We start from the raw sequence: 25,754 nt of genomic DNA, 5'->3' as shown, positions 1-25,754 counted from the left end.
CTCATAAGATGATCTTAATTGCTTGATTAGTAATGTGTTTCCATAGGCTGGTTTTAATTGATGCTCATCATTCTTTTTATTTTGGTTATGGTCTGAAGAAGTAATATTTATTATCATGAAAGCGCTTACCTACAATAAATTTTCATCTTGGTTTTAATACTTCCTGAATTGTGACTTCTTCATGTATTGATTGGTTCAGTGGATGCATTTGTGGACTTATGTCCTGTGTCTGACCATAATGCTGCCACTTTCAATATAACCCTTAATACGGATTTATTAAACTTTTGCCAAAATACCAGCATATGTAGTAAAAGTAAAAGGCTTTGCATAATGCTTTTTAAACAAAATAAAACAATACATGGATTTCAGCAATAATGGAGAGGTTCCAGATATTATCTTATGGGATACTCTAAAGATGGTCTTATATGGCAAAGTCAAGAGTTGGTATATAAACTAAAGACTAGAGTGGGATAAAAACTAGTAGACATACAAAATGAAATTGACAGGTTTTAAAACTAAAACTTATACCAAATGATAAATTTGTACTAGCCAAATATAAGTAAATTGAATAAAGAATACCAAGATATCTTGCAACAGAAAATCTCTGTAAATCGAGAAAAATTAGATTGCAGTCATACTCTTGTCAATCCCAAGAGTCTACACAAGATTGTGATTAGGTCTAAATATTTAAATGAAAGAAAAACATATTAAAGAAATTATATATATTGAAAATGACCAGACTATTAAAACACAGACTTAAAAAGTATTTTATTATGTTGCAAGAAGCACTATGTGAATATTAGCAGTAATAAATCCTCCACAAATGACAATAAAAGTATAGATAGCTTCCTAATGGAAACATTCAGAAGAAATTATCAAAACATAACAAAAGCAATATAGCTAAACCCTTTTCCTTCAAGGACTTGAAAGACTGAATAAAAAGCCTCAAGTCAAATAAAACACTAAGACTAGATAGTCTAATCACAGAATTTATATAAACTTCTGCCTGACAGTATATTGAAAGTCTTACTTAACACATTCCAGGAAGTTAAAACTGCAACAAATGTCTCACCCTCATAGAAATATTCTGTTAAATCTCCCATTTTAAAACCTAATGAAGAATCCAGTGTATATACATCATATAGACCAGTATCCTTACTGAACATAGACTGTAAGATATTAGTGTCTATTCTAGCATATAGATTAAATAACATACTCCTGGAATTAATCCATGAAGACTAAACCGGTTTCATTAAAAGCAGAAGGGTACAAGGTAATGTAATTAGACTAATTTCCTTAAGAGACTTGGCGAATAAAAAAAAATGAGCTATCCTATTTAAGCCTTGACATAGATGAAGGCTTCAAATCTGATGCTATCTGTGTCATTATTCATCACAGATGGGTTTTGTATCCGACCTCAGATCTGAGCTGGCAACTAATGGACAGATCTAGAGCTCAAACTCTTCCCCTTCCCATAATCCACTGTTGACCTTTATCCCCCTGATCTCGTTTGCCATTGAACATAGACACAATCCGTGCTCGAGTGACTTCAGTTAGGCAAGTGCTTTTTTTCTGTCCTTTTTCTACCTTTCTTGTATTTTAGGGGTATCTAAGTTAGTTTATTCCCTCCCATAGTGTAATGTTAACGCTTTCCTTATTCTTGTCACAGTAGTCCCCTTCCTGCCCTTTTTCCTTTTCTCAAAAAAAAAAAAAATAAATAACTCCTTTTCTTCTTTCTCTCTTTTTTCTTGTGTGAGTGATTGAGTGTAAACTATGACTGAAAAACCTTCTGGTTTCAAGCGATGGTGCTGTTGTGGTTAGAAGATGCAGAAGATTAGAACCTATGAACCTATTAGTGTCTTTACTGTTTAGGAGCAGACTTCCTGGAGGTTGAAGGTGACATTTGTGCCGCATTCAACCCGAAGGCTCTTATGGAGTGCTGCAACAAATTACTTCTGGAGGGCTTGGCTCAGGGTGGTCCCCTGCCTTCGGAATCTCCCACCAAGCTGTCAGGATCCTAAAAAGAGACCCCCCCTCCTTCCAAAGGGTATCCTTCAAGCTCCAGAAATCCGAGGCTCTTGGATTACAGATCCCTGGATCAGAGTCCATCCTCTGTGTCTTTGGATTTGCACTCTTCTGCTCCAAGAGCCTCGGATATGAAGTCTTGGCACCTCGGGGACACTTTGATCCATCTTGGCGCAAGCCCTCTCTGGGTCTCACCCCATTGTCTGATCCGTCCATAGTGCCATCCAAGCCGTCTGATCCTGCCAGACCATCTGATCAGAGTGTGTTTTCGTAGCCAATAGTCATAGACAGCTCCCCATCCAGATTCTCCAGAAAATTGGATCTGAGACTTTGGAGCCGATCCCCTTCACGGGACCACAGTTCTATCAGTTCCAAGGCACAATCCCCAGCTAATTTGGGCCATTCCTCTGCATCCTTCAGATCCTCCAGAAGTTTGTTACCTTTGGATATTGATAGGATGCTGAGGAGCTTCCTCAAGGTCCGAATCGAGTTGGGCTTGTAGTCATCCTCGACCGAGATGCCCAAGAGACCTTCTTCTCCTCTACTGATCCATCTGGTTTCAGAGCATCAGAACCAGAGCATTCCAAGTGAGAGGCTGACAGTGTCTGGTAGACCTCCCTTCTTGACTCATTAAGGGTCCCTGGCCAGTTCTGTTTCATGGAACAAGCTGTGCCTTGTCCTTGTGAGGCCAGTTTGGGTTCTCGGAGGGGGTGGGCTCAGGTCCTGAGTTTTTGGACGGTTTCTTTCCCTGGGGGCTTCAGCACTTGACATCCCAGGGCCGGTATTGGCTGGGAGCTTTGGTGCTACATCAGGGTCCCGGCCGTGGGAGAGGGGAGGGGGGCTTTGTCCAGTCCATCGGCCATCTGGGCAATGAGAGGACCTTTTCCAGCTTGGCAGTCACCCCTCCTTCGTCTGTAGGTCTTCCCCAGCCTTTCTCGACTTTGAGTGTTGAGACCTTATCATCCTTCCAGGGTCAACCTTCTCACGAATGCCTTCAGATGGGCACTGCCCCAGTTGGGGTCTCTGTCTCTTCCAAGTTCTCCCCAGAGCACACTGTGAAGGAACCCCCTCAGAAGAGAACATAAGAGGAGACACCTGAACTCCCTAGAGTGTTTGTCATGGAGGACACGGATTTTGAGGAGGGAGATGGGTACCCCAGACTTCTGTCTGAGGAAGTGCCCTTTGGGAACATCCTCAAAATTCTCAAGCAAAGAGGCGGTTGGTCTTCCCCCACCCCATCTTTGGAAAAATCTGTGTTCCTGAATTCCTTCGGGATGGGCCCATCTTCTACCTAGGTGTCCCTCTCCCAACAAACTTGTGTAACTCATCACCAACAGGGCTTGGAAGGAACCGGACATGGTGGAATCAGTCCCTAAAAGGGCCAACAAATTCCTCAGTCCTCCCAAAGGCAAGACCTGTTGGAGTAACAGCATCCTCGTTGATGCCATTGTAGTGGCCGCAGCTACTACGGAGCTGGCTGAACAGAGCTCCACGGTCCATCCCACCAAACAGAGAGTCTCAGGTGATTGACCGCTTTGAAAAGCACGTTTGCCTCCACTACAGTTGGTCTGACAGCAACCAACTACATGACACATTTTACCTGGCTTCAGAGGGATTTGGAGTCAAAACTCACCACCTCCCTTACAGAGTTGCTGCCTCCAGAGAGTCTTAAATTGGTCTCTTCTAAGCTGTCCACTCTGACTTCCCTGGTAATGCTTTGATGAGGTTGATCTCCAATGCGACAGAGGCCACTTCTTGAGTGGTTGTCACAGACTTTACCATCAGACAGCATGCCTGACTTTGCTTTTGTGGGTTTGCGGAACCCTTCAAGTTGTCTGTTACTTTGTTTTGTCCTTCTGTCAAAGAAACATTGACCAGCAGTGAACAGGAGGTTAAGATCTGTCCACGGTGAGAATCACGTTCTTTACTCCCCAGTGATATTTTTCCAAGACTCAGAGGGGTAGAAAGAAATTTGGTTTCACAGGACTCGGTCCTCCTTCCAGGATGCTCCTCAAGAATCCTCTTTTGTTAGCCGTGGTAGGGGATTTAATGGTCAATGCTGCCCAAGAGGCACCTGACCTCCTGGGAACCTTTCTTGGAGAAGCCCTCTCAGTGCTCCTGAAGGGCTGCCTGACTATCCTGCCCTAGAGGTAGTCTGAGGATGATGCTCCTTTCACCCACTAGCCTGGACAAGTCTCACCTCAGATCAGTGGGTGTTAAAGATTATTTCCAGGGGTTACGTCATTTCCTTTTTTCAGACACCTCCAATTCAAAAATCCCTCCTGGAGATTCCACCTCACCAAAGGGAGTTGGCACATTTTGAGGTTCAAGGGTGTCTTCTAAAAGAGCCATCCAAGGGGTCGCAATAGGACAGTGAGGTTCTGGGACTTACTCATTTCTTTTTGGTGCCAAAAAAGACCGGGGACCTGCATCCCATTTTGGACCTCAGCAAGCTGAACCTGTCAGCCAAGAAGTCAAAGTTCCAGATGTCACTGTTCAATGCATTCTGCCTGTGTTACACAACAACTGGGTGTGCTAAGTGGATCTCAAGGACACGTACTGTCATATCAAAATCAACAGATACTCCAGAAGACACCTGTGCTTTCGGTTAAGGGCCATCATTACCAGTTCAGAGCACTGCCCTTTGTACTTACCACAGCCCCCTGGGTGTTTACCATACATATGACAGTCGTGGCAGCTCATCTCCTGCTGCAGGGATTTTGGGTCTTTCTGTACCTGTACGATCGGCTCCTCATGGCCCCCACAATGCATCAACTGTCAATGGCCACCACTTATACCCTCAATCTCTTTCACCATCTAGGAATCACAGTCAGCTTGCCCAAGTCCAACCTTTCTTCGTGCCAAAATTTGGAGTTTATTGGTGTTCAGTTGGACACGATATCTGTGACTCCAGCACTACCCTTCTGCCTTATTTGGGATCAGTTCTCTACAAGCTCTAGGTTTGATGGCAGCTGCCTTCAATTAGTTCCTCTTGCCAGGTATCACATGCGAGTTCTACAGTAGACCCTGGCAATTCAGAGGTCCGCTCAGATTCACCCCATGTCCATGACTATCAGGATTTCTCAAGTGTGCAGAAATCACCTTGCGTGCTGGCTTCAGACTCGGGACCTAATTTTAGGCAGACCCTTTTGTCTTCCCCAACCCAAGTTCATGGTAACCCTGGATGCCTTCCTGTTTGGGTGGGGCATTTTCAGGGCAGGACGGTTCAAGGCATGTCGTCCCCCATAGACACCAAATTGCAATTAAACATTCTAGAGATGAGGGCAGTCCTTCTAACATTGCAAGCCTTTCAGGAGTGCCTCCCTCTAGGGACCATAGTGATTCAAACAGACAACATGGCGGTGGTCTGGTACATCAGCAAGCAAGGAGGTACACAGTCTTATTCCCTGTGCAGAGAGGCCATGAGAGTGTGAGAATGGCCGATGTCCTCCAGGTGCTTTCTTCTTGCAACTCATATTCGTGGTAGTTCCAACATGCTGGCCGACAAACTCAACAGGTCTATCTTGAGTCCCCATGAGTGGTCCCTGAATATGTCAGTGGCACGTCAGATATTTGACTGTTTGGGTCAATCATTCTGCAATCTGTTTGCCTCTCCAATCAACCACAAATGCAGCAATTATTTTGTCCTGATCCCTCCAGTGGGGGAGTCACCCCAGGATGCTCTTATTCACGATTGGCCACTGGGACTCCTCTATGCTTATCCTCCTACTCCTTTGATTCCCAAGTTCTTACAGAAAGCTCGTCGCCTGAAGACCCCTGTCATCCTCATTGCCCACTTCTGGCTTTGGCAGGTGTGGTTCCTCCCTATTATGGTCTCATCTGAAGTAGCTGCCCTGGATATTGGATTCCATTTTGGATCTTATTTCCCATCCCTGGGGGCTTCCATTTCCCAATCTCTGGACTCTTCATTTAGCTGCATGGTTTCTCCAGTTCCTGTAATCCTTTCACAGTCCAGGCTTCCTTTCCCTGTGAGGAACATTATTTTGGCCTCTCAAAAGCCATCTAGTAAGAAGTTATATTCCAGCAAATGGAAACATTTTTCTATTTAGGCTAGACAGCATAATTTAGATCCCTTTTTGGCCCCGATTCTTGATATCTTACACTTTTTGTCCTCTCTTTTTCAGGATGGGGCAAGTTTATTTTACTATCAAGCTTCAGTTAGTGGCCATTTCTAACTTTCACATGAAAAAGGAGCTTACTTGCTCTTCTAAACTGTGCAAAGCCTTTCTTAAAGGAGTTTTTCTCCTTAGACTGCCTATTAAAGATCCTTCCCCACCATGGTATTTGACCTTGGTGCTGCAGTCGTTGACACAAAAGCCCTTTGAACCAGCTGCTTCTTGTGATTTGAGTTCCTGTCCTGGAAAATGGTGTTTTTAGTGGCCATTACCTCTGCCAAGAGTTCTCGGAGCTGCAGGCTGTAAGCATTAAACCTCCATTTATAGTCTTCCAAAAGGACAGGGTGTCCCTTAGGAAAAATCCTATATTTTTTCCAAAAGTGGCCTCAGAAGCTAATCTCAATCAGTCAGAACAACTCTCAGTTTTTTTCCCTAATTACTCTATCAACGGAGAATCTGTGCTGCATTGTTTAGATGTTCATAGGCAATTACATTTCTATCTGAAAAGGACTGATGAATTTCAGAAGTCGGACCAGCTCTTCATGGTCTTTTCTCAAAACAGAAAGGGTCTAGCTGTTAATAAAGTGACTATTTCCAGATGGATTGCTAGCCTCATTTCCTTCATTTATGATAGCAAGTATGTGGAATTATCCAGATCAGTTAAAGCCCACTCTTCTAGGTCTGTGGCTACGTCTTAGGCCTTCTTGGCTAAACTTTCCTCGGATGATATTTGTGCTGCTGCTTCTTGGTCTAAGTCCCACACTTTTATTTTGCACTATAAGTTGGATGTGGTGTCTAGGAGCAGGGCTTCCTTTGGTTCCTCTGTGCTCCGGCAAATCCTTCCTTGAGGCCACTCTGGGCTCATAGTAGCTGGAGATTCTGACCCATCCGTGATAAATAATGACATGGAAAACATCAGATAAAGAGTTATGTATGTACTGTAATTTGGGATCTGTGCTATCCAATGTCATTATTCATCATGTTCCCTCCCTCCTTCCCCCTGTCTTCTGGGGATCTGGTAGAGCTGGGATGATTCCAATCTGGGGTAGTTTGTTTTTCTTATGCAGAATTTTCTGCGGTGCTATTGTTTTTCAACAAACTTGATCTGAGGGCTAGAGGTCAAATGGGGATTATGGAAAGGGGAGGAGCTTGAGCTCTGGATCTGTCCATTAGTTGCCGGCTTGGATCTAAGACCCAATAGTGATGAATAATGACACTGGATAGCACAGATTCCAAGTTGTGGTAAGTACATAACTATTTTTCTTAAAGTTGGCCATATCTATTTAAAGTTTTACAAAAATATAACTTTTCTTCAGACCTTTTCATATAATTTTTTAGTTAATGTAACAATTCAACTTCCTGTGTAAAGACTGGATCTTATTTATCTGGTCCTTTTAGGATATCAAAGAGTACTAAGCAAGAGTATCCCCTTCCTCCATTACTTTTTGCCCTTGCCATGGATCCTCTTGCAAATTGCATTAGAAACAATACAAATATTAAAGGATATAAAGCGTCAGATGAATTATCCCCAAAGATGCAACTGTTTACTGCCAACCTATTAATAACTTGTAATGGCATTATTCAACAGGTGATCTATTGAGTTTTCAATCTAGATTATTTTGCAAATATTTCCGGACTAAAATTTAACCACAGTAAAACTCAAGCATTTCTAATAAATAAAAATGTTACTACGAAATGGAAATATAGCAGAGATATAAAATGGGAGGGCACATATATTAAATATTTAGGTGTCTTTATTGAATCTAATTATAAAAAAAAATCAGTCAAGACTAATTATCAACATCTTATAAATTCAATTACAAGTTTAATAGATAATTGGAACAGACTGTTTTTCACATTTGAAGACAGGCTAACTTTAATTAAAATTATACTATTACCCAATTGTTAGCCAAGCTGTAACATTCCCCCACCCATAAAAAACTAAAAAGAAATTAAATAATATTCTACTTAAGTTTCTCTGGTACCCTTAAAAAACAAGAGTTTCCTTACTTTGGCACACTGCAAGCTGGAAGGAGGGGGTATAGGAATTCCAGGCACTGAATTTTATTTAAATTCTGCAATTATCAATGCAGTGTTACTTTGGAATAACACTTCTTACACATCATATTGGAAGTTAATTCATGAAAGCTTACTACTGAATAACAATAAAACATTGCTTGAACCAAATTTTCAGATACAAAGAAACATCTTTATATGGATCTTGAAAATATATATTCAAAATGATGAACAGAAAATTGTTCTTACACCTCCTATAAACCAGGCTTATGTTTTCAAATCAACTGATCAAAAACGTATTAATAATTATTTCCCAATTGCTTTCACAAATGAGTGCTTGATATCTTTTGATATTCAGAAAATGCTGCACTTTAAGAGGGGTGATTTACTTTTTTGGAATCAGTTTCTTTCAGTCAATAAAATAAATTATACAGACTGCCAGATGTAGCTTACAGAATTATAATTGGGTAGACATCCAAACCTGTTTGGAATTCATACATGCCAAGCTCATAACATCACTAGAGGCATACAAGAACGCACTAAAAATCTTAGAATATCATCTCAACTATTATTAATGGCACACTTAAGAACACATCTTACATATTTATAATTTATAAAATCCTCAGAAATGATTTTGGTAATATGGATATTTCTTTTTGGAATTATTCTGCTAAAGTAAACAGACAAGAATTCTTAACACAGGATAAAAATCTTTGTTTAGAGATGGCGAAAGGGTCTACATCTTCCCTGTTTTGGCAGATATATACATGGAAATTCTTGTACAGATGCTTTTTAATTCCTCACAAAATACCTATAATATATAAGAATGATGAAGTAAAATGTTGGAGATGTGGACTTCTTGAAGCTGACTGGATGCACATGGTTGTTAATTGTAAAGTATTCTCTCCATTCTGGGTAGATTTTAGATATCTTTGTAAAGCCTTACAGAACGACAGCTGTATAATTTCTGATTTTTTTTTTCTTTTCAATGTTCCTGTTCCAGAAGTCATCCCTAAAAGCCAGATAGCTTTACTCTGGTCAGTTCTTTCCATAGCAAGGAAAATTGTAACAAAAACTGGAAATCTCAGTCTACTCCTGTATTTAAAAGTGAGTTTGTTCATCTAGCGAAGTTTACTTGCAACAATGAGATTGCTACTATAAAAATGAGAGCAAATAACGGAACACACCATTTAATTTCATGGAAGAAATTGTTTAACCTTTTATAAAAACACTAAGTGTATTTCCTATGCATGCTATTTTTTGTTATGGACACTGTATATGGTTTATTTTGTTCTATATCTGTTATTATATTGTTACATTATTGTTTTATAAAATGAATAAAAATATGTTGCATTATATCGGCCTCTATAGGTTGTACCAGGTTAAGGTGGCCTCATTTAAAAGTGTTAGTCCCTACCTACAAAAGTGCAGGCAAGCATGTTATCGAGTTTAATGCTCAGTTCTGTATGTATTCTTCAGAGTATCTAAAAATAGAATCTATTCGGAGATTTTTCACTACGAAAACACATGGTGTGTTATCTTTTACAAAAAGTGAGAGGCTTATGAGAATTTCCTTTTATTCTGTTTGGTACATATTAATAGGGCCTTAATGTTAATGTTTAATATTATTTACAGTACTGGACTGAAGGCACTTAGTAATATGAAATATCTACAATCAACCTGTAAGACAAAAAGTAGAGGTCTTTAGATCTTATGTTGAGTAAGTCTTAGTACTTTGAAACCTAATGTTCGCTCACAATGAAGGAACTTCTTCAGACATCAAAGTAAAGTACTGAACAATTTAAATACCACAGTTAATTATGACATCATAACCTCTCCCAAGCACGAATACAACTCCTAAAAGCCATTTAAATAAATATATACCATACATGAAAATGCATATATTAAAAATATACACACACATATATATATATATATATATATATATATATATATATATAATTATTAAAATTCACATACTGAAAAAAAAAATAAAAAACATATGTATCCCTGTCAATATTTTTATCTGGTTAAATATTTTAGCTTTAAGACGCATTTTAAGGAACAAGTGTCATTTAAGCCAGAGAAGGAAAAAGCATTAGTCTTCAATTGCCAAAATAACTCTCTCTCCTCAAGCCTTAATGACCAGTATGTGAATTGTTCAGTACTTTACTTTGATGTCTGAAGAAGTTCCTTCATTGTGAGTGAACGAAAGCGCTAACAATAAATTGTGAATTTTGAGCTGGCATTTACTTCTGGTATTTTATTCTACTGTTGGTGGTATTCATTTTTCTAAATACTTTGAAACCTGAATTTTTTCAGCAAAGGTTGGGTCACTCATAGACTTCCACTGTGTTTGAGGAATTTGTCTAATTTAACCATGTTTAAGATTGAGTTGAACAGCTCTTTTTTGTGTATATACAGAAATATAGGTTATGTTGTTCTGGTTACAACCTTTTCAGTGTTAGTTTTTGAAACTTGCATTGATTATAGAGGATATATTGATGTGAACATTGAACTAGCAATGACATCTCTTTCCTCATGGGTTTCAGGTGAGATGGCTGCTGTGGAGTCTGAAGCTGTTTACCGCCATTTGTTTACGAAATTGCCACCTGAATTGTTTCATGATTCCATGTTTGCCTTTGAGTTTGTTCAGTTTTGTAGGGAGAATGAGAAGCTCCTTGGTGAGACCGTATCTAACTTCAGGCAGAACTTTCCCAACCTGCTGAAGGTAGTGTATGAACTTGTTCCTTTTTTTGACCTTAGCTGTTAGCATACTTAGGAGATGCGTGTGTGATATTTAAGTAGTTGATGTAATTTTTTGCTGTTCTTCAGTTCCTGGCATGGCATAGCCCAGCCCTGATTGCTGAATTTGTGGAACTCCTTCCTGCTCTGATTGTTCCAGAGACTGCTATTGAGATGCTGCATTCACTGCTTGACTTGCCATGTATGACAGCAGTCCTTGATGTACAACTAAGGTAGGTAACAACAACTTTCTTTTCCATGTTGAGAGCTGTTCTTGGTAATAGGGTGCAGGATTTATTACCACCAGCAGTTTATTACTTATGTTTTTGAAGTTTTTCCTAAACTGATAACTAGTAGTGGTAATTTAAAGTACTGGATATAGGGGATATGCAGTGAAACATTTGTGTATTCATAATTTTTTTTTCACATTTTTTTGTGCACTCCACCCCAGTCCATCATCATCTCTTGTCCCATTGCCCCTCCTTAGTCCCTGATCATCACATTTTCCTATGGACACGCAAATAAATAAGGAATGCTGGAGAAGTGGTCATGAATTTTATTACAACTCTTGTATTGAGAAGTATTTGAATAGTCATACTTGTTCTTCATAGAATGGATACGAGAACTGACAGTAGGCTGTGTAGAGGTTTATGCTTATTTAATATTCACCATTTTTCAGCAGCTTATGAAGAAGCAATATCAAGTATGTTTGTGGTAGCTTCTAGGATACAGGCAATTTATTATTTATTTATTTCAGTTTGTTAACCGGGAAAGTCCATTGGGCCAAGGTAGCCCGTTTTCAATAGAGGCCTGAGGAGAAAAGCTCCAGACAGAAAAACAATATACAATGTATTAGTACAGCATATGAGAACAACAGTTTAACACTCAATATACAGCAAGGCAAGATTTTACATATCTTGAAATATATGAGCTAAGTCAATCACTTATAAGATATTAGCAAAAACAATAAATTGATGTTCATTTAATACACTGCATGTATTTAGGCAAAGGAATTTTAGAGAGATGAATTGAAGCAGTGGCAGAGATTAGAGTAGAATAGAATAGGGATAGATATCAGGAATCAGGTAGGATGGGTACAGGAGCACTCCCAGAGGGAGTAGAGGTGAGAGTGGAGTAGGGTTTTAAAGGATGGTAGGTTAGGGGTAGTGCTAAATTAAGGGGGAAGAGAGTTCCATAATCTGGCAAGGGAGAATGATAGTAGAAGTTGCCCTGGTGCGTGTAAAGGCTTGTAAAGTTCTAAGAGGTTCTGATTTGTGGATCTAAGTGTTCTATGTGACTGGTGAACTTTTAGGGAAGAGGAGAGTGATGGACAGTTAGAAGGTTTGAAAATTAGCTTGTGTGCTGTAGTTAGTTGAATGACATTTAGGTAGCTTGGGAGGAGTTCCAACCAGTTTAGAGCATGTAGGGAGTTGCAATGGTGAGTAGAGGATTTGGATCTTGTGGCAAACTTTGAAATTTTGTTATAACATGAGGAAAGTTTAGATTTTAGTGATGATTGGAGGTTAGAGAGTAGCAGAGCTCCATACAGAAGGGAGGGTAGGAGGTAGGTGGTAGATAGGAGTTGTCTAGAAGACATAGAAAGGTAGCGCCTGTGTCGATAAAGCATACTAAGTTTTTGATGAGTCTTTTTAATATTGGTTTGTAGGTGGATATCAAATTTTAGCTAGTCATCGATAAGAACTCCTAGAAGTTTTGTATGGGGAACTATTTCAATAGTTGTTTTGTTTAGGCTAAGTATAGAGAAGGAAGCTTTGTCAGCAGCAGTATGTCTAGAAGGGGTAAAGATCATTATTTTAGATTTGGAGGCATTTAGGGTTAGATGATTGTCAAGCATCCAGGACTCAGTGGAGGAGAAGGCTTCTTGCATAAGCTTTATTAGTAAAGGAAGAGTTTTGGCTGAGCAGGTGATAGTGGAGTCGTCTGCATATTGCACCAGTTTAGCATTGGGGATCTTTTGGTGGAAATCATTGATGAAAATGTTAAATAGTAAAGGACCCGAAATAGAGCCTTGGGGTACACCTGTTGGGGTGTGAAGGAAAGAGGAAGTGCAGTAGTTCCATTTTACAGCTTGTTCCCTGGCTGAGAGAAAGCTGGAGAACCATTTGATAGACAAAGAGGAGAGATTAAGATGGGAGAGTTTAGAAAGTAGAAGCACATGAGAGACATTGTTGAAAGCTTTAGATAAGTCGAGGAGGAGCGTAGAAACTATGTTCCCAGAGTCACGAGCAGAGTTAATGATTCTGAGGAAGGAAAGAAGAGCAGTGGTGGTGCTATGTCCTGGTGTAAACCTGTGTTGGGTAGGAGTTAGGAGTTGGTTGTCCAATAGGTAGGGTAATAGTTGGAGGTGAATACATTTTTTGAGTATCTTAGAGATAGGGGATAGGATAGCAATAGGGCGAAAGTTGGAGATTGAACAGTTTGTACCTCCTTTATGGAGTGGGATGATGAAGCCTTTTTTCCAGAGGTATGGTACATAGGACTCCTGAATGGAGCGATTGATTAGGATGCTGATTGGAAGGGCTATGCCATCAGCAGCTAGTTGGAGAAAGTCGGATGGAATGTCATCTGGGGCATTAGAGCAAGGTTTTAACTTTTGTAGGAGCTTTTTTATAGTGTGGGTAGGAATGGATTTGAGAGTAAAAGGGAAGGACTTAGGGTTCATGGATGGTAAGTTTTTGTTATAAGTTAAGTTGGGGGGGTGTTGTTGGGGAAAGAAGAGGTGAGTTTGCCTATGGAGTCAGTGAAAAAGGAGTTAAATTGGGTAGCTAGGTGGAGGTCTGGTGTGTCTGGGTCGGGGCAAGGGTTTCTTTTTTTGCCTGGGGATAATATTGATGAAATACTATTCCAAAATTTTCTGGGGTTGGTTTTATGATTATTTTGAAGTTTAAGGTAGTAGGATTTGCAGTCAGTGGCTATTTGTTTTTTTACTTGATTTCGCAGTTGCTTGTATTTGGCAGGAGAGTTGGGAGTTTTGCATTTTTGGTAGTATTTCCAGATTTTATCTCGGTGATGCATAAGTAGTTTTGTGTCTTTAGTTAGCCAGGGGGCTGTTTTGGATCTGAGTCTTTTGGTTCTACTGGGGGCGAAGTGGATAAGTATATCAGTGAAAATGCTATTGAAATGTGAGACTGCGGCATCTAAAAGGAGGGACTTTAGAGGGTTACAGTCTATCTGTTTTAAGGTATTAGAGAAAATTAGGGGGTTGAAGTTTTGCATGTTGCGGGTGGTACTGTGTCTGTGTTGAAAGAGGATGGTGGAGGGTGAATGGCATATGTAGGCAGGGGGATGGTCACTAAGGTAGTCTGTGAGAGTACCACTATCAGAAACTCAGTTTGGTCTGGGTGGGAGACTAGTATCCAGTCAAGGATGCTACCTGTGGTGTAATCTTTATTTGGTCTAGTAGGGGTTTTGATTAGCATGAACTGATATAGGTTGATGCTTTGAGAAGGGGGAGATGAGTCAATGGAAGACCAGTTTATGTTGACATTGCCTAGGATTATAGTCTCACTATTTATGTTGGAAGGACCAGGCAAGAATATCTTCCAGTATAGGGATATTGTTACCAGGAGGAATGTACAGGGAGGCAATGCATAAAGTTTTATTGTTATTTACTTTGAGAAGGGCGAGGGTTAACTCGGCAGTGTCAAATGAGGGTATGGGCTTAGTATAGGGTGTTACTGTTAAGGAGGAGGAGAAGAGTAAGGCTACTCCTCCACCTTTCTTTTGAGGTCTGTCACTTCTTATACATTTATAGTTAGGGGGCATAATTTTACTATCTTTTATGTGTGGCTTTAGCCAGGTTTCTGTGATAGAGACAATATCAGGTTTGTTATGAGAGATCCAGGCGTGAAAGGAAGGTATTTTATTACAAAGGCTCCTGGCATTAAGTGTGGTAAGGAGAAGAGATTTGTGGTGCAGGGGAGAGCTATGTGAATGTGGTTTAGAAGTGGAGTTGTATGAAGGCCCTGGGTTGGGGTGTATGTCTCCAGAACGGAGGAGGAGGGTGATACATTTTGAGTAAAGTATAGGTGGGTATCTATTTTCTAATGGGTCATAGGTGTAGATATTGGAACCTAATTAGGTGAGTTTGGTGGGTATGGGAAGTGGTTTACTAGGGGTAAGGAAGAGCTTCCTTTGAAATAGAAAAGATTCATGATGTTTGTAGAGGTGGGGGGAGGCTTGGGTTGTAAAGGGAAAGTCTTTTTTAATGTAAATCACAGTTGTATGGAAGGAAGGGGAGTGCTGAAACTGTGGGAGACTAGTAAGGTAGAGTAAGCAGAAGAGGATTAGGCTTAGAAATAAGGGTATTAGAGCATAGGCAGATTTTGTTTGCATGGTGGGAGACAGAGTATGAGTTGATTGAGAAGGATGTGTAGGAAGAGAGATGGTTAATAAGTCTGAGAGGAGAGGATTAGAATGAAATGTGTGAGGGTGTATTCACAGGAATATAGAAGGGTGGAGTGGAGGGGGGCAGTTGTAGCAGTGAGTGGATAAGGAGTAAGTGGGGTCAATATTTGGAGGGTTTGACTACTGGCTATCCTGATGGGGTGCGTGCACTAACCACCTAGTAGGGATAAGGTACAGTCAGTTATTCAGTAATTATTGAGGCAAGCAAGTTACATAAAAGCATACATCATCCCTCGCCGTCTAATCCAAATCAAACACCCATTGGAAAAATACAATGTCCGCTGATCTCACAGAGTACAAACAGTTGGAAAAACAGAGAATGTCAAACATCCCATTCATTAGAACATTAATTAGGTCAGACCTAGATACAAAAATGTCCTAGGTAGTAAGCTCACACAGGAATCCTAAACCTTTTTCTCCAGTAGTTTGCTTACTTTGATCCTAGGGCCTCTCATTTGAATTGCCCTTCCAAATATCTTTCCTTCTAAAGCTGGAACTTGAAAGGAGGTCTATAGGTCACATTTGTCCAAACATAAAGGAACTGTGGACAACATAAAACTTTTTTCAGACTGCATCTCCGTTTTCACTGTCAAGATTAAATGGTGACTGCAATTATATAAGTTGAAGAGATGAAAATTAACAAGAAATGGTTAAATTTGCTGATTATACACTATACACTTAATATAGTCTCCATACCAAAAATGCACACCAATGTCATCAAACCCAATAACATGAATGATATTAATGACATATGAGTTAAAATGTCTACTTGAAAAAGATTGTGAGACAGCCAATATAGTCCAACAGTGATGAATGTCCGTCGATAATGTAATAGACAAGCAATGAAAGAATTAGTACTTACAACAAACCAAAAAGAAAAATTATATGAGAGCTCATCATATCATCAATTAGTTAGTCAGTCAGAAATGTCTATGCTCACCAGTTCAATGTACTCAAAAAACTCAATTCAAAGGCCCCGAACTTCCATTGATGGTGAAAAATGCACAAGATGTATGAAGAAGCAGTGCGTATTCATAAATATTCCGTACTTATTTGTAGAATCTGATAGAAATAGTTCCCGTCACACTCCATCCATCGCCAGTCCACTGAATAATAATCCCAAGCAGGAACCTGCCACTTCTACATTCGTCGCACAATCCTCTCAGCTGTCGGATTTTTCTCTCAGTGTTTTGCTGAGTCACTCATAATCCATTCTAAAACTGTTATCTTGCATATGCATTATGGGTAGTCCTGCATTAATATAAGTCTGATGTGGTTCTGGCCTCATCACCTTTGAATATGTGAAAGCACATTCGTCGAACGTGCACATCCGTAAACCGTTTATGCGAAAACCGAAGCTCCGACTTCCTGAAATGTCAAATATCGACTTTCGACATTTCCAATCGTTCCACCACTGAAACAAGTGGTTAAGATCTCTGTCTTACAGTTCCATGGTATGGGGTTGAGTCCTGACCTCTAGTCTCAGCCTCAGTGATATTTGCATGTTCGTTCTGAGTCCACATGTTTTATTTATTTCCTCTTTGTCCTCCATTTCTCCAACGTACAAAAGACAAATTTCAGTTAGCCTCTCAAAACTGTCTATGTATATTGCATTTAGCATTGCTGTTGTGGCCCATGTCATTGCTGAAGAAGGACCACAATGACCATTTTGCACATCTGATTAACAAGTGAATAAATAAAAAGTTTTTAAAAATTTCCCCATTCATTATAAGTGGAAAAAAAGCACAGACTTGATAAGAAGGAGAGATCCCAAAAGGCTGATAAGGACTCTTCAAAAGAGGGAGCCAAAAATTAAATAATTAGTTTAAGTCCCCTAACAACACTTCAAAGGAGGAAATTTCAGTGTGATGGGGTCTTAAGTCATCCTCTAAAATGCAAACGTGTCTTCAATGGCCTTGATACTTCAATGAGAAAATATAGTATGTTTGCTGATACCTACATTGATATCACCCTTGATCATGCTTAATCTAGAGTGCTTATTGGTGGATGAGCCTAGTACCACAAACTTTAAGCACTTTTTGAAAGCAGGCTGCACCTGCTCTCTCTCTCTCTCTCTTCTGGTTGGACTTCTCAACCTGTATTTGATGCATGATTTTTGTCAGAGAGGCTTCAGCTTAGTTCAAGAAATCTTAAGGCAACTGCAAGGGCCTGTGTTGACACCTTCCCTGAAGTGCCATATATCTCTGCTTAGAATGTAGAGCTGAGACTGTCTACATTTAGTGACAAAGGTCTTTGATATTGAAAAGAAAAGAAAAATGACCTTTTTTTCATTGTTTAATAATGAGGAAGATGTTTATATGACCCAGATTCTCTCATCCTTTCCTTGTTTCTGACACTGAAGTTACTGACTCAAAATCCTTGTCTTCTTCCAGACGACGTATTTGTATGCACAGTAAAAATTTATGTAAGAATATTTCAGTTATTCTGCAGGGGAATCCTACATCTCTGTCTCTAAGATACAGAAAAGTAATTCGACCTCCAATTCAGATTGTATAGTCTGTCCTGTTAATGATACTTCTCATGGTGTCTTTAAATCTAATAACTATATTCAAAATCCACAACCTGCAGTACCAAAAACTGCCAATAGGATGTATAAGACACTTATGGGTATACAGGATTTTTTTATAATACTCATAAAGCAGGTGCTTATTACATCTCCGTTTAAACATTATCTCAGAATATTAAGTCAGTTAGTTTAGCAGCTTTACCATATGACATTGAGTCCAGGCTCTTAGATACATATGGCGAAATGATTTACACACTAATGTGGTTGTCAGAATTTTAAAGTAGCCAGTTTATTATCAGTTTTGTATGCGTTGCAGAATTTATCAAAGACTGATTCCACAAGTAAATTATAGAAGCTTGTTTCCACAGTGGATAAGATTTGGTTTCTTACATTAAGATGTGTTTTATGGTATAGATGCTTATTTAAGATTAACTGTGGCAGGGGTAGTCATATAAAGGTTTGCATGGCTTAGAACAGAGTACTATATTGAAGGTGGGGGTCCAAGATTTTCACTACACCAGTTGTCCAAGATATATGATGCTTGGCCAGCCAGCTGACTGACATCATCACAGATCTTGAAAAGAAAAGTAAGATTTTTCCTTAAGGAAACTTATAATTTCTGTACCCCACAATTTCAAAGAAATGTTGCTTTATATCAAATTTCTTTTCATAAGAAAGGAGGACCCTGTCCAGCAGCTTCACAAAACTGCATGGTGGAGGAAGAATAGCCACATATACCTCATATTCAGGAGGAAAAGTCAAATTTAATTCAAAAGTAGCTTCCAAATTCATCTATCCTCATTAGAGAAGATAAGCATGGAGAGCCAGATGCTTTCTACTATAAGTCAGTGTTAAATGAAATGGTTTATTCAAAAGTCACAAATTCAGTCTTCTTGTACCATTTTCACCACTTCTGGAACATTAGACTTTACTTTTAATGAATCAGATACTTTTAAATAAGTCAGTGTAGTAGGTATGTGATCCAGTCAGATTAAGGCTGGCCTTGTGAGCCATTTTAAGCCTAGTCAATTTTCTTTTTGGTGCTTGAATTAACCTGTCCCTTTGTCGTATTGGCCTTACCCATCCCATGTCCGATAATTGTATATTACTCATAGTGAGAATAACTGGGAGCATACTGTAGATATTTTGAGGGGACTCGTGCATGGGATAAAGCATTTAGAAAGTGCCTGTTTCCATTAATGGTACAAGGGTATTCCTATGGTACATTTTCTGTTACCTATCCATAGATCCAAGTTGCACTTGAATATGGACAAGGATGAGCTTTGTTTTATGTGGTTGTTGAGTCTGTTCCAGAGTAGTGGTGTCCTCTTCAAGATATACTTGTCCCTCCAAACCATTCTGTTGCTTTTGCAAAAGAGGTTTAGAGTCCCAGACTGAGTATTTCTAATGACATTTGACTTCCTAATGTGCAGTAGGCCCATCAGTATTTGGTCAGAGGATGCCTTGCATGCCAGACACAGTCACCTCTTAGCAGTCTGTAGGATACCAAGTATAGTGACAGGGCTTTGAGTTGGTCTATGTAGGACATATTGTTTAGGGCTTGCATCCTTTTAGTAAAGGATCTCTGTGGGCATTCCAATTGTTTCATGTGGCTAGACAAATATATGCCAAGAGAGTCATTTTACTCAGTGACTGGCCCAATGGGGGCTGGGTAAAGGGGAGGCAATATCATCTCTAGAATTAGATGCATTTCCTTCGTTTATAAGCTGCACATTATAGAACTACTTTCTTGGTACAATGTACACATGTTACAAAAAAGTTAGGTCATTGTCTACATGAATTCCCAAATCCTGGGCAACTGGATCAACTCTTAGGGATGTATTGCTAATGTGGTACTTCCCTATGGTGGGCGACTTCCCAATGGATATGATCATGCATTTTCTTTGGCATTTAGTTTCAGTCCATTATTCTGGCACCAGCTATTTGTTTGAGACAACTCTTCCTGCCGGATGGCTAATTTAGTTTGGATTTTATGACTGCTTATAGCTTGCAGTCAGAGAAGTAGATGCCAAACAGGAGAGGTCCCAGTACTGAAACTTCGGGTACTCCATTGGTGACTGGTATCTTTGTGGAGGTAGCTTCCCCTGTTTTGTTCTACCCTGCGTGTGAGCCAGTTGATAATCCAGCAGGTGATGTAGGGGTATATTCACAGTTTGTTTAGATTTTCTACAAGTAGGGGATTGTGTCAAAAACTTTGGCCAGGCCAGGGTATGAGGTGTGCACCATTTTGCCTTCATTTGTTGCTTTGGTGACATTCTCAAAAAAGTGCACCAGGTTGAGTTAGCATGACCCTCTCTTGACACATTCAAATTGAGGTGGGTCTAGTGTTTGGAGGTTCCCTATGTCCTTATTTATTAGTTCCATGATGAGTCTTTCCATAGCTTTGCATATGAGGCTGTTCTGACTTATGGGTCTGTAATTACTTGGGTCTGTTGAAGGTCCTCCCTTATGCAGGGGAGTGACTGCAGCTGTTCTTAATTTTTCTTTATACAAAACCTGTATAGATGCTGAAGTTGAACAGTGTTGTTAAAGTGGGTGGTTAAATCGTGCATTGTGCTATTTAGGATGCATCCAGGTGTATTGTCAGAACTTATCAAGGCAGTATTTTAGCTTTAGATAGCACTTTCAGCACTTGCTTGTGCAGTATCTAGAGGTAAATCAGTTTCAGGTATATCTTGTTGGACAGACAGAGAGGAGAGAGGGGTATTGAGCTGAATTTATTGGCCAGTGGACTCACTGCATCTTCATCCTTAAAGCAAGTGATATTGTTTACAGTCATATCAGTGCATTACTGCATTCTGCTTCTTTGATTACAAACCTAACTAAAAAAGGCCTTATGATTGCCTTCAGCTTGGGTGGTTATTTTAGCCTAAAATTTGACTTTGTGGATTTTAAGTTCCCAAATTGTATGATTATTTCAGTGATGGGGGCTTTGCCATTCTGAGAAATACTCTTAGGTTAATAGGTATATATTGGTTAACAAGCACCAGGGCCTTTATAAACGTAGCCATGCAATCCAACCCAGTTGTGTCCATATGTATGATCAGCGTTTATTAGGAAGGGGGTATGTTAGGAAGTTTATTTCAGTAACTGGGCTCTTTCATTCTGAGAATTACTCTTTGGTCCATAGGTTCATAGGTATATACTAGACTAACAACCACAAGGACCTTTATAAGCCTAATCATACAATCCAACCCAGTTGTGTCCCTGTGTATCATGGACATGTATTAGGAGGGTGTGTTAAGTAGGAGATTGCTAGATGTTATGTGGTGGGATATTATTTTTGGTCAAAATGTTCTTCCTTTTTGTTATAAAACTTGTTGATCTTATGGTTCTACCATGGGGGGTTTATTCTGTGTTTTGTCCTCTGCTTATTCCTACAGGATACAGGTGCATTTATGCAGTTGTTTACATGCTGGTATAGTGTGGTAGTATATGTTTCCATATATTCAATGGAGTTAATTGGGTTTGGTGGTTATTTGAAGATTGCCAGTGCATAATTTAGAAGTAGGTGGTTTGTATTAGTGAAATTGCTGAAGGTACATTGGGTGGAAGGAGTCTCTGGTTTCAGTTTTATTTTGAAGGATATGGCTTTCTGGTCAGGCCTAGCAAGTCATAAAGATTCACAAGGGATGGTGCAACTTGCCCCCATATTTAGCAAGGTCAACAACCAACATGTTATAGGTTGTAGTGGGGGTATTGGGGGTGTTTTTTGTTTAAGGACTTTCAATAAAACAAAAAGTGTTGTAAATGGAAATGACAAGAAACAACTGTATAAAAGTTCAGCCTGCCAAATGGTGTATGCATGTAACACAAAAGCTGGAACAAGACATTTAACAAAATGCTGTTATACATAAAAGGCCGGAATAGTAACTTTTTAATGCAATGATGCTTTTGGTAATGTCTTTAATGATAAACAATCTCACAGATAGATACAAAAAAGAAAGAGTAGTGAACTATATTAAAAAATGTAGAGTCCAAATGGCTGTGCTGCAGGAGATACACTTGGAAAGAAGTGAATTTGATAAAGAAAGGTTTTCAGGATGGTTATTCAGTGGAATACCTAGAACAAAGTAAAAGAGGAGTACTTATTAATTGCAAGAGGAACTCCAATAGTGATAAAAGAGGATAAAAAAGATATTGGTAGATTTATAGTACTAAGGCTACTGGCAAGGGAGAAGGATTACACTGGCATGTATTTATATTCCACCTAAAACTGCTGTAATGGATCTTAAGAAAATTCTGGGAGAAATAATCAGCTTTCAGCAAGGAATATTACTTATCGATGGGGACTGCAGTTTGATTTGCAGCAGTGAAGATGTGCCTGGGGGGCCCAGAATGCAGTAGACTTTTGAAGAAATTTATGAAAATGTAGGAGTTAGGAGTTTATTTACATGTTATTCCCCAAGATACAAAAACTGGGCTGGGCTAGACAGAATTTACATTTCACAGGAACGCATGCATTTAATTGAAATCTTGATACACCCCCAATAACTATTCAGATCATGCACCAATAATAACTAAAATAAAAATACAGAGTAATGAAATAAAAATGAGACACTGGCGCTTTCCCACCTCTCTGTTGAAAAGAGAGGAATTTAAGAAATGGGTAGTGGAAATTAATCAGGAGCTATTAGAGAAGATAGAAATTTCTTCTGAAAATGTAGCTGGGGAGTGGGATAAAATTAAACTGGAGTTTAAAAATAGGTGGAAATAAAAGAAAAGGAGATATGGTTAAAAAATAAGAATTATTTAGAGAGACTGACAAATGTTAAAGTATTGCAGAATAGAAGGAATCTCACAAAACAAGAAGAGGAGCAACTGTAGAATGCTAAACAGAAAATAAGTGATTACCTTGATAATATGCATGAGTTTAGAAACATTGCTGTTAAACAACTGTTTTTGATAATAACTCTAGAGCAGAAAAACTTTTAGCACATTAACTCAGGTGACAGGAAGTAGAAAGGGTTGTCACCAGGCTTAGAGAGCTTATAACAAGGAAGATAAGAGATCCTGTAGAGGTATTAGAAATATTTAGGAAATTCCATGAAAATCTGTATAAAGCAGAGAAATATGGAACTTGAGAAAGGGTACAAATGGAAATGTTTATGGAAGAATTAAATATGCCAAGGTTAGCGGCAGATGAAGCTGAATTACTAACAGTTAGGATAGGAGATCTGGAAGGTTTTGTTTAACAGTATTTTAAGAGGAGGAGAAGTACCAACATCCTGGAAGAAAGCAGTGGTACCTGTAATACCTAAAGAAGGGTAAAGATCCATTAGATCCAGCTTCATACAGGCCAATTTCAATACTAAACTGTAATTATCAAATGTTTATGTCTATAATGGCTAAAAGAATGACAAACTTAATGCCGAAATTGATAAAGATGGATCAGTGTGGTTTTATGGAGGGAAGGCAAACATTTGAGAACATTAACAGAATGTTGATGATCCAGACCAGTGATTTTCAACCTTTTTCATCTCATGGCACACAAACTAATTAAAAAATCTTATGGCACACCAAAAAATCTATTACATTTTTTGCCAAACTGACAAAAAAGTATAGGTATAATTTTGATTGTTTTAAAAAAATCGTTCTTCTTTTTTTACTTGTATTTAATATTTAATGAGATATCTGAGCTTAACGTTGTTTTAGAATGTGTTTTGTGTGAGGTCGAATTTTGGACAGGCGTACCCTTAAGTCATCTTCCAGGGTTTCCAGACGCGATCTATTTTTGTTCTTAATATTATTCATTGCAGCAAAGCTTGATTTGCACAAATACGATGTGGAGAAAGGAAGAAGTGCTTCTGTTGCTTTTTTTTGTAATGTTGGGAAATTCACTTTTAAGAGATAACTAAAATGTAGTAGTATTTGTTGTTGAATGTTTAAGTCTCACTCTTCTGTCATTTCTTATCTGTTAACTTGTCCTGTTCTGTAATATCATTTGCATGCACTTATGACAAATGGATCTCTTATCCAGTCAAAGGATGATATGCCAACTGAGGGAAAATATTTCTCAGTATTTGTACTAAGTAATCTTAAAGTTTGTAAAATTGGAGCTATAAGATTTCCATCCAGTTTGCACCTTTTTGTTAGCTCAAAAACATCTCTACTGCATTTTCGCTTCTGATTCTTTCTTACCAAAACATTTTTTCTGTGAAAGCATTAATTTTTGTCGGTGGAAGCAATATTTTCACACTGTCCTTGCATACTTTTATTAAGTGTATTCAAAGATTAAAATAAATCAGCAAGAAATGCAACTTTATTGCACCAAAGGTCATCACTGAGAAAGCATCCTAACAGATTGTTGAGTTGTCAAAAAGCTAGAACTTCCTCTTTTAGTTCATAAAATCTTGATAGAACTCAACCACGAGATAACCACATAACTTCTGTAAGCAGTAACAGCTGCATGTAAGAAGCTTCCATTGGGGAACATAGTGCTGCAAACAATCTCAAATGCAACAGTCTGCTTTTTTATATAACTTACAATTGTGACACTCTCATTTAGTACTTTTTTCAGCTCAGGTACCAATGATTTTGACGCTAGTAGTTCTCTGTGGAGGAAATAATGAGTAAAAATAATTCTATGATTCTTTTTTTGAGCCAGTGTAACAAATCCTTTTTCACTTCCTAACATAGAGCGGGCACTATCCGTACAAATACTGATGCAGGAATCCCAAGACAAGTTATGAGAACTGAAAAAATTATCAACAACATCAAAAATATCTTGGCCCCTCTTTGTTTCTTAGAGTGGTCGACAAAATAAAAATTATTTTATAATCTATTCTTTATAAATAAATCTACTGAATGATTGAAGTTGAGCTTTGCCAGTGACAATTGATTCATCCAACTGAATAGCAAACGTATCTACTTCTTTAATGTGAGATATCACTTGCAACTCAACATCTTGGGACAAATCCTGAATATGTCGACAAATGGTGTTATGACACTGGAATTTTTAAAACCTTCTTTTCATATTCTTGCCAAACATATTTACAATTTTACGGCATGCTGGTAAAATTACAGATTCTGCAGTTTGTGAGATTTCATTTTTTTAGCAATATCTTCTGCAATTGCATAACTTGCTTCTTGGGCTTTTTCTGATACCATTACACATTTAGTCCATCTTTTTGCTTGATTAGTGTTATCCAGTACAAGTCTTTTAAAATATTCAACAGGCTTTTTGCACAAGTGAGAATGTTTAGTTTGCAAATGTCTGTTTAATTTACTTGGAACCATAGCTTTGTTTGCTAATTTTTCACCACAAATTACGCATGTGGGACGTGGTGGATTGCCTTCTCTGGATATAAAGCCGAATGACAATCTTCATTGTAATGGCGAACAGTAGCTTTTAATTTAGCTTTAAAAGAACCAGTGACAATTAAGGTACTAGATGAGGTATCAGCTGCTGATGTGCTGGGGCTGGGTAAAGCAACACTCATGTACTAGCATCACTTTCTTCACTTACTTCTAATTTTCATTGTTTTATTAGAAACTTGTCCATGTTAAATAAAAATAAAAAAAAACCCTGAAAAAAAAAAAAACCTCTTACCAATCAAAACTAAACTGTTGAAATGTTATCTTAGACAATTTCAACCATTTCACCATCTGTAAATGTCTATGCATACAAACTCAAAACTCCCGATACGCATTAAAATCTCATCCCTGATAATGCTATGATTTGTAAAGCTTTGCACTGTGTAAAACTGAAATGTCTGAATTTTACCTCTTATTTTGGTCCATTCATCATAAAACTTGTAGTTTTCTGTCATATCATTGAGGATTGACATCACTAGTAATGTATTTCGGCTTTTCCCGGTTAGGGGTCACCACAGCAGAACTACGGTCCGCTAATG

At 38.7% G+C, this 25,754-nt stretch overlaps 1 protein-coding gene across 1 annotated transcript in view; it reads left to right on the top strand.

Annotated features, from left to right (window-relative positions):
- Positions 1-25,754, top strand: part of AP5Z1 (adaptor related protein complex 5 subunit zeta 1) — a 680,304-nt gene that overhangs the window by 337,135 nt on the left and 317,415 nt on the right. The window contains exons 10-11 of the mRNA XM_044089493.1: positions 10,730-10,908; positions 11,013-11,155. Of these exons, the coding sequence (XP_043945428.1) occupies positions 10,730-10,908; positions 11,013-11,155 (322 nt within the window). The remainder of the gene's footprint in view (positions 1-10,729; positions 10,909-11,012; positions 11,156-25,754) is intronic.

This window comes from Protopterus annectens, chromosome 12.part0 (assembly GCF_019279795.1).
Source record: "Protopterus annectens isolate FY-2018-M chromosome 12.part0, PAN1.0, whole genome shotgun sequence".
NCBI lineage: Eukaryota > Metazoa > Chordata > Ceratodontiformes > Protopteridae > Protopterus > Protopterus annectens.
The sequence above is the reverse complement of the archived record's forward strand: the minus strand, read 5'-3'. Positions and strand labels throughout refer to the sequence as shown.